The sequence below is a fragment of the Octodon degus genome, unplaced genomic scaffold, assembly GCF_000260255.1.
Source record: "Octodon degus isolate 3935 unplaced genomic scaffold, OctDeg1.0 scaffold00193, whole genome shotgun sequence".
Lineage (NCBI taxonomy): Eukaryota > Metazoa > Chordata > Mammalia > Rodentia > Octodontidae > Octodon > Octodon degus.
The window spans coordinates 3,914,948-3,925,137 of NW_004524769.1; the positions used below are offsets into that span (position 1 = coordinate 3,914,948).

General features: G+C 40.8%; 1 protein-coding gene across 2 annotated transcripts in view; it reads left to right on the forward strand.

Annotated features, from left to right (window-relative positions):
* Slc5a12 (solute carrier family 5 member 12) overlaps positions 1 to 10,190 on the forward strand; it is a 57,668-nt gene that overhangs the window by 21,666 nt on the left and 25,812 nt on the right. For both annotated transcript variants that reach the window (XM_004644119.2, XM_023704231.1), the window contains exons 7-9: positions 5,237 to 5,366; positions 6,257 to 6,345; positions 8,193 to 8,305. In XM_004644119.2, the coding sequence (XP_004644176.1) occupies positions 5,237 to 5,366; positions 6,257 to 6,345; positions 8,193 to 8,305 (332 nt within the window). The remainder of the gene's footprint in view (positions 1 to 5,236; positions 5,367 to 6,256; positions 6,346 to 8,192; positions 8,306 to 10,190) is intronic.

Sequence of the window (10,190 nt, forward strand, 5' to 3'; positions counted from 1 at the left end):
ATTTATATTTTCTTATTTATCACTTATTTATTTATTTATTTATTTATTTTAAATGTATGTACAGGGTCTACAGGGTCTCACTACACAGATCAGACCTGTAGTGATTCTCCTGTTTGCAGCCTCCCAAGTACTGGGATTACAGGCTTGGGCCACTGTGCCCAGTCTCAATTGCAGTCTCAGCACACCCCGTGGGTGGGGCCGGCACAGCATGCTGGGACAGAACTCAGACCCTGCGTCTGCCTGAGCAGGCACTGAAATCCAGTGAGCTCTCAGGCCGGCCCTTTATCACTTATCTTTGAGATAGGATGTTGCCAGGTTGTAAGGCCGACTCAGAGCCTCTAAGCTCAATGGCCTTCCCCCTTCAGTCTCCCAAGTACCTGGGTCATGGGTGCTTGTCATGGTTCCCAGCTTTTTCATTTTTTAAATACAAAATAATAATAAATAACAGCATTAGAAAAGATTCAAAATTTTATTAAATAAAGTAATAGGAATTGAACAACAATTGTTACTATATTGCATGATGTTATCTTCAAATTGGTAGTCTTGGTTACCAGGTATAAATGTGCAAAAATGTTTTTTTAAAAATAGCAAAGCAAAACAACAACATAAAAGTTATGAGAAATTAAAAAGAGAAAAAAGATAAGAATAGAAAGAAAAAAAATTAAGGATTAATTGCTCCTTTCAAAAAACCAGAAGAAATCAGCAGTACAGTTATTCAAATTATCCTCAGTATATAAAAAGATATATTTTCAGCTTTTAAATCTAGTTTTACTTTAATCTCACAAACTTATATTGCTTTTCCTTGTAAATATGCTTCAGTTTCTCCTACTAATACTTCAGGGCCTGAAAGGTCAGAATCATGTCTTTTTTTTATCCTTTTGCTTCACAATGTTAAGATTAATGCGTTGTGCTGTTAAGTATTCCTGTCTCACTGAACAAAACGATGCTTTAGGGAGGCCGTGCTTGTGTGTGCACCTGCACCTGGACACACTTGTGGAGGAGTGTGTGTGTGTGGCTGTATGCATGCACATATATTCTTCTGTGTAAATCTCAAAACATTATTAAATAAGCTAATTTGCTTCAAGCAAAACATCAATACAAAGTCACCCAGATGCTTGCAGTTTGCTAATTGATACATTATAAATCGCATGGGTATGAAAATTGGCAGCAAAGGAGAGATGGTCATGCAGACAGTAATGTGCATGTAGTCCAAGGCATTTAAGTTTGTTCCTGCGGGTTGCAGCAATCCCTGTTCTTATCCCAAAGTCAGAGCTATGATTGAACATTTTTGAGAGTGAGAAAAGATAAAATATAAACACTTTTTAGAAAGCTTTCCTGGAGAGGGGTAAGGTGACTTCATCACAGGCCAGGGAAGGGAAAGGCCGGCACAGCCAAGAGCACCTGCTCTCCTAGGGAGGAGACTGTGTGAGATTTATCTGTCACAGAACTGCAGCCCAAGGACACTTCCTGGACGGCTGGGGCGCGCTCTTAGTCAGCGTGAACTCTCACCCAGTAGGGTCTGCAGAATGCTGACCAAGCCATTCTGCCCTTGCTTCGCTATCTAGCTATCTCACATTCTAATATAATCAAAGCATTCCTTTGGACCCTGGAGCAAAAAACAAAACAAAACTGTACTCTGTTACTTGGGGAAACACATTCTGAATGTAGGTCAGTGAAAATAAATCCGTAAAACTGCTAATGACTCTGGCCATCGGGGAAACCAGGAGTGGGTTGTTCCGTTTGCAGCTAACTTCAGGACCAAAAATGCCTGTTGTTCACCCAAGCAACTTTATCTGCGGCCAGATCTCCCTTATGCCTGGAGAGGCACTTAAATGCGTTGTTGGTGTCTAGGCCTAAGCTCTCCTTTCAGGGCTTTTCATAGTAGATAGTGCACCCCACACAGTGGCGGTGGAGGGGTTCTGTAGGCCACCATGCTGGCGGAACGCAGTTCTAGCTGGGCCAGACGCATCCACGCGCAGTGGCCTTTGATTTTCCCCTTTCTCACAGCTTATTTTCCTCATAAGTCTCATATCTAAAGTCATCTTGTCTTTCATGTCAGTGTTTTTCCCATGTCTCCAGTCTCGGAATAGGATGGGTTCTAGGTTGATCCTTGCTATATTACAGAACCTAGAACTGGGCCCGATAGACACAGACATCCAATACATATTTTTAATGAATTAGTGAAGTGACACTCTTTACAAATATGAGAAGTAGCTGTGCATAGAATAAAAAACTAATTTCAGTGAAAAATGTTTAAAACTGCAATTACCAACACTGCATAATCTCATCACTAACTTCTCATCTTCCATGGTGGTCTGGTAAAATGGTATCACTGATTTTATTTATTTATTTATTTATTTATTTATTTATTTATTTTTGACGTGACTCATAGTTGTTTATATTTTTTTCTTTTCAAAGTTTTATTGATAAACAGATAGCAATGAGATAGTTTCAAATCAAATCAGAAGTACAGTTTCAACAAATAATACTCTGCATATATTCTTCTTAGTGGTTAATTGCTGTACAAGAAGTGGACTTGTGATCCTATTTACAAACACCATTAGAAAAAATCATTCTATTCATTAAGAGAATGCAACTATATATCTATCCCAACCACTTTGAATACACAGATACAAAATGGACATTCATAGTTATACCCCATTTTTAAAAGTTCCGTTATTGAATATTATAGGTGTGTAAACTCAGCAAAATATTCTAAAAGAGTCCAGTAGCCCATAATAGCATTGGGTCTTCTGTTTAACTGGCAATGTCAGAAATTATTGACCTGAGTCCCCCACAGCTCAACATAACAACATGGCTTTACTTCCTATATTTCGTCTTCATACTTTTCTACTGGATGGTTAAGACCAAGGTAAAGCAGGACCTGTGCAACAAGAGTTGTAGCTTTTTGGTCTGAGAAGGTCAGTGAAATGCCCTCAGGATTTGTCCTGAGATCCTGTACCTCAGATTGCAGAACCTTTGTCAGTGTCAGCCATGTGGATGAGTCACGGCCATTGCTTGGCCATCGTGCTCTCTGTGAAAGCCTGAGAGAGTGTCTTCTCCCCATGTGACTCTCCTTAGGCACACTCTATGTCATCGATCACTATCCTCTTTGGCCCCATAATCTTCTTGATCGGAAAATTTGGGACACTACCGAGGTAAATGACATTACAGTTCAAGTTCTCATATGTCCTGAGTCTTAATTGACCTTAGAAGGCTAGGGCCAAAATGTTGGCTTTCCTTGTATCCCTCCTTTTTCTCTAATTTTGGTCTGCAAACTTAGGTTGTTAACCATCCAGAAGACAAGCTTATTGTTATTATCAAACTATTTAGGCTATCAAGCTTAACCTCACTATCTCACTGCATTTCAAACATCTTAGGCATAATGGTATCACTGATTTTAAATAACGCACGCATGTCCTCTCGATGCCTATGTACCCTCCATCTATTTTGCAGAGTGTAACTCATTCTGTTCTCATGTTAGCGCTATAATAAGAAGCGCAGCCGGTGTGTGGCCATCTGTTTTATGGATGAAGCCCTGAGTCAGAGGGTCAGGTCACTCGTCCATGACCAAACAGTCGATCAGTATCAAACGCAGACTCCAAGTCCAAAACTCTTTTCAAAACATAACTACAACAACTGGTGCACTCATCTTGCAAAGATTTTCTATCATTCATTAATTAATGCATTTAATCATTCCATCATTTCTTGCAAAAATGAATTAATATCTTCTGTCTGTCAGCTTTATGCTGTATTCTGGGGATGCAGTCCTGTGTTGGTTTGTTGCAAAAATGAATAATAGACAATAAAGACATCATACTGTTGCATCTCATGACAAATGCTATCATGACGAAAACCTTTCTATAGGTTTTCCTAAGTCTAGCAAGTGACTGTTTCCGATAAGGATGGTCAGGAAGGCTTCTCCCAGAGCAGATCTCAGCATGGCTTTGTGTGGAATTTGCCCCGAGATGATCAATGCTGGGCACGATTAGCGATATAAAAGGCACTGATCATTTTGGGTAGCAAGTTATTCCCAAACCCCAGCATGCAAGAACAAAGAAAGCTCCAGGCTGTCAGAATACTTCCAAGGAAGTAAATTTTGGGATGATAAAGCTTTTTGAAAATGAAAAATAAAAATGCTCATCCATAGACTACTTATCAAACATGCTGTTTGTTAAAGCTCGATTTCGAGTTAAGGTTCTTGTGTCATTCGGGTCCTCCTTACAGTACAGGCGAGAGGCGGCTCTGGACGAGGGTCTGCTCTCGCATGTGAACGTAGGTGCACCTGTGTCCTTCAGGCAATGACTGGATTCAAGAAAGTGCCCAGGCCGGGCGTGAGATGGCTCGGTGGTCGCAGGCTCGGGGGACCCCTGCACCACAAGCAGCGCCAGCCCCGCCCTCGTGGCAGGCTGAGCAGGGGGCGGGGGCGGGGGTGGGGAGTGCCCAGAGGACCTTGCTGATCCCGGGACTCTCTCCCCAGAGACACTGTTTATGCTCTTAGGCTTCTTTAAACTCTCTACTTTCAAAACATAAAAATAAAAAGAAATTAAAAAAATCTCTCTACTTTCAAATCTTCCTTGGGGTAGGATTTTGGCTGTTAAAGGATGAAATGGATAGAAAATAAAAACAAAATACTGTAAAGTTACCCAGCTAGAATTATAAATGCCTGTGTGTTGTAGAAAGAAATGAATTGCTCCAAATCATACGGGTAGACCCTTCCCTAAAATACAAAAGTAATCTTAAGTCTTGAATACTTTCTATTGCTGTTAAAAATGCAACTTTAATTTCTCTGAATTAATTTCCAAAGTGAGTGCAGTATTTCCATAACTGGGCTATTTCTGTAGTATCTCATTATCTCTTTGGAAGAAAAGATGCTAAAATGTAATTCAGCTTTTTGACAGCTCCACGAATTCAGTGGGTGGGGGGAAATCACTTCAAGTTATATAATGTGAGTGATGGGTATATGAAATTTTATCCAAGAAAATAGATCTCATATCACACATAGTGAGGTCTTGTAAAAGAAAAAAAAAAACCCTCTCCATTTTAAAATAAAATTCATCTAAAACACTACTTTTCTTGACTTTGGTAATTAGTCTAAAATGTAATATACTCCCCAAATGCAAAAGTATAAAATATAATGATTCATGAAAGCTAAATAAAGGGGCCCCAAAACTTGACATCGCTATATGACAACATGCCACAGAGGCTGCTCATGGGTCCATGTACTCTTTTCTAGTGCCTTGTACTTTAACTTGTTGGGCCTCTGGATCATCCTGGTGTGTGCGGTCTTCTCGGGATTAATCATGTATTCCTATTTTAAAGACTGCGACCCTTGGACTTCTGGCATGATCTCAGCCCCGGACCAGGTATGCATTCCTTGGGTGCAGTGGAGCTTTGGGCATGGCTGGGTGATACTGAGGCCTTCCCATGTTCTGTCTCTGCCTCTAGTCAGATCTCAAACTCCAAGGCATTGGCTTCTTCCCTCTGCTCTTGGGTGATGTTGCCCACAGTGGGTTGTAACAGGGGAAGTGTGTGTGTGTGTGTGTGTGTGTGTGTGTGTGTGTGTGAAGGGTGAACCTCGAGGGACTGCGGTATTGGCTGCCGAATGAGTTGCTGCCTACCAAGTGTAAGGGACCAGGTTTGATCTCTAACACCACAAGGAGAAAAAAAGGTAAAGGGAAGGAGCTGCACTTTGCCCTGAGTCCAGGTCTCAAGGCCGGTCAGGGCAGCAAAGAGCACAAGGTAGGCTTGCACTCCTAGCTTCAGGTGCCAGTGCCACCGCACACTGCTTACAAACTTCCAGGCTGTGACTCTGCTGCAGTCTAACATGGAATAAACATTCCTGATGTCCATAATCCCTGTGCTCTTATTTTCCCAGCACAGCTTAAGCCTTTTGTTGCTGTCCTGAATTAAATGTGCTTTTACAACTCCATTGGCTGAGAGTGTGCTCAGGAGGAAAGGTCACTGCGTCCTGCCCAGCGCTGGCTGCAGCTGTCCAGCTCTGTCTGGCGGAGCCTTCCTTCTATGGCCTTGGACAGAGAGCAACAACTACACTTCAATTCCCTAAAACCCATCTCAGGCACTTTTAAGGCTTTAAGTGCTAAATTCAGATTAAACAGATTAACAATGTTGGATGTTGAAAAATAAGAAAAATAAATTCCTATCTCCTGTTGCTAAAAATTTACGTCTCCATCTTTTAGATTCTGCTAAGACAACCACTGATTCTCTCTCCACCCCCTCTCTGCTTCCTCACCAGCTGATGCCATATTTTGTGATGGAAATATTTGACAAAATGCCAGGACTCCCAGGACTTTTTGTAGCCTGTGCCTTCAGTGGGACTCTGAGGTTAGTATGTTGGCAACACAATGATCATGACAATGCCCTTGATGGGGATGGTTGTGATGATCAGTGTCCCAGAGCACTTGTCAGCTTCTGTGCTGAGCACTTTATCTATGTTTGCTTATTACTTGTCATACAGCATAAGAGACTGAAATTTATACACAATCATTTCAGTGTAAGGACAGTGAGATTTAGCAGGTAGAGAGTGTATCCAGAAGGAGGTAGAAAACGGCTGTGACAGCATGAAAGCCCAGCCCTGTCCCTACTCTAGAACTTTTTGCATATTTTTTCAAACTTCCCTACTGCTGAATTGGTCACTTTTCCATCACTATAATTAAATATCTGAGGCAATTCACATATAAAGAAATAAGGTTCATCTTGGCTCCTAGTGTTTGGAGCTTCCAAGCCATGAAGAATCAGCAGCCATTGGCAGGTGCATCTAGCAAGGCAAAGCCGCTGACCTCATGACACCGGAAGTAGAAGAGAGAGACCGGAAGTCAGATTCACAACCTCTTTGGGCTCATGCTTCCTACAACCTAGGGTCTCTCCACTACAGCACATTTTTCAAAGCTTCTGCCATCTTCCGGTGGCACCACCTGGGAAACTAAGCCTGTGACACACAGAACCAAGGAGACATTCAACATCCAAACTGTAGCACCTTATCTCTGCTCCCCAAGGCTGAGTGAGGTCCATCTCCCAAGGTAGAGCACATTGATTCCAGGGCAGAGGTTCTCAGCATCTTAAATGTGCCAACATTGCTCAGAAGTCCAAGTCCAAAATCTGCTGAGACCCAAAGCAAATTCAGCTGTGATCCAAGTTTAAAAAAAAAAAAAAAGTCACATACTTCCAAGGTGCTGACTCAAGGTATTTATTTCTATTTCAAAAGGGAGGAATAGGAAAATCATAGTGTTTGGCTTACAGCAAGACCAAGACCCAGTTGAGAAAACACTAGGTCATAAGGTTTGAAGCTGGCATCTGGGGCTCATCGAGCTGAATGGAAACCCGAGGGCAGGGACAGCTTCACAGCCATGGCCTTGCTGTACACACCATCGGCTTGAAATGCTACTTTGATTACATTTCATATTCTTCTATGTATTTGAGAAAATTTGAGGATTCACTTCTACATTCCTTTGACCTGCCGGTCTCCCTCTATGACAAGCTCAGTAATGTATCAGTCATACTTTCAAATGTGACCTGATTTCTGAGAGGTTTGTACCTGCGCATTAGTGTTCTTTTACAGAATTTTTCTGACATCTAGATTTTTTCCTCTTAATTATTTTTAGTTGATTTTATTCAAATAATAATATTTGTAAGTATTTTGATTTTTTCTTTTCTTTTTTAAATAACTTCTATGTTGATTATCTCATATAAATACACTTTTAAAACAGTGAAAAATCTGTATTTTAGAGTATAAGATTGATGACTTGCCAGGTTACCATTGTACGATGCTTTATACCTGGAATGATTATAAAAGGATGCATGAAGAGATTGACTATTAATGAATAACAGACTCTACTGACTGCTGGGTTAGGGTGGTCTCTACTTCCCACTTTTATTCCAACTTCAGCACAAGCATATAATCCTGCTACCCTCTGCTAACTTATGAATTACATGTTCAGATGAATTCATAGGAATCAGGCCATGAAAGCCTAGCTTCATGGGATGAACTGAAAGAGCATTAGCACAGAAGCCCTGATGAATGAGCGGACAGCCCCCATGGGGACCTGCAGACCCAGAATGTGGACTTGTGTCTGTCCCTGTTTGCCCAGAGCCCAGCCAGGTCCATTGAGATGGCAGCTGGTGGCTCAGCCTTGCAGAGTTTGGACCATGTTCTTGCTCTTCTCTCCCTGCAGCACTGTGGCCGCCAGCATCAATGCCTTAGCAACTGTGACCTTCGAGGATTTTGTCAAGAGCTGCTTTCCCAGTCTCTCAGACAAGATAAGCACCTGGACCAGTAAAGGCTTATGTAGGTATAGCTGGTGAGCCTTCTGTTTGCTATCATGGAAGGTACCTGAGGAACACCTCAAAATCCTGCCTACATGGTGCAGGATGCTGTTCCAAGTCCAAGGGGGGCTGACACACAGGAAGGATGTCTTCTGTGCACTTCCAAGGGCATAGGCGCTCTTCCGCAGATGGCAGTGGAGGCTGTGGGGGTGCCAGAAGTGGTGCTACCAGGAGTAGTGCTGATCCCTCTGGTTCCAATCATCTCTCCAGACACACTCTGCTTGCCCCGTGTTCTAGATTCATCACTGCCTCAGTTACTCTTCTCTCCTTGCTGGGACAAATGCCCAACACCCAAATGAAAGAAGGAAAGATTTATTTAGCTCCCAGTTACTGGAGGTTTCAGTCCATACTCGGCTGGCTCCAAGGCAGTGTGGCACATGGCAGAGAGCAACTGTTCATGGTGGCAACAAAGAGCAGAGGGCAAGAACAAACTGGAGTAGTGGCAACCATGGCAACAGAGAGCAAGTCTGTCTCCCTTTTGCTAGTTTCAGGCTATCTGCCCCGGTTGGGTGCAGCACACACACCCATAATCCCAGCAGTACTCAGACCCATAATCCCAGGGATCACGAGTTAATCACAAACTCTAGAAGTCTGCCCCATGACTGAATGAGGCTGTGGCGGAACACCTAGAGACAAACTGTAACAATCACATCTGAAACTTTGGGTTGTGCTGTGTCGTTGACCATATTTATCTTTACATGGAAAAATGTTCTGCTTAATGCGGCCCAGCCCTCTGTCCAATAAAAGCCAACTTCTTTTCTCAGGAGTCATCCCTTAAAACCAAACTCTCAATAATCTCACTTCAAGGAATATTTGTTCTTTTTATAACAATATTTACTTAATATGATTCCAGTCACTGAATCATATATTTTATGTATAATTTTATTCCTTGTTGTTTTTCCCTGGGAAACTATAGTGAACATTTTTCTGTGGTTATGTATTATTTGAAAATGATTGTATTCAAATAACTGAATGATATATGAATGATTGAATGATTCATATTCTATAAAATAGCCTATTTGCTTAATTTTATATTACTGCTTTTTTAAATTAAATTTTTTTGAAATACTGTGATTAAAAACTCAAATACTTAAATCTTTGTATCTGTATGATTTGTCCTCAGTTCAAAAGAACTTCAGACATGATATCTTGTCTAAACAATATTAGTACAAACCTTTCTTCTCATTGAACTAAGAGAAAGTAGCTGTGTATCTATCCTATCTATTTTGTATATACATATTTTTTTCATTATGAGATGGTCCTTTATTTATATCCTCCTTTTTTGCTTTGTTTTATCAGAGATGGGTGTTCTATTGCTTAGACAAGATATCATGTTTGAATCTTATCCTCTGAACAACTACTATGAAGACAACAATAAGCAATGTATTAATTATTGTAACTGTCCTACTAACCAATTTGAAACTGCTTCATTGCTGTTTTATTTTTTTTCTCATTAAATGAATAAAAAAATTAAAAAAAAAAAAGAAAAGAACTTCAGGCACACATTTTCCAGCATTTCCTAATAGTAAGAAAGATAATTTCAGCAGGGAGAATCAAAGATCATGTGTGGCTGCAATGAGCAGGGGCAGATTGCTTTATGTGATTTTCAGAAGTATTTTCATAAATTACCCAAATTAATGCACAAATAGCATCAAAATTTAACTTAGTTTTTTTTCCATAATTTTATTCAGAAATAAATAGCAATGAGACAGTTTCAAATCAAATTGGTAGGACAGTTCCAATAATTAACACATTACATGCTGCCTTCCTAGTGGTTATTTGTTGTACAAGATGCAGACATGATATCCTATTTACAAACACAATTAGAACAAATCCCTCTATTCCTT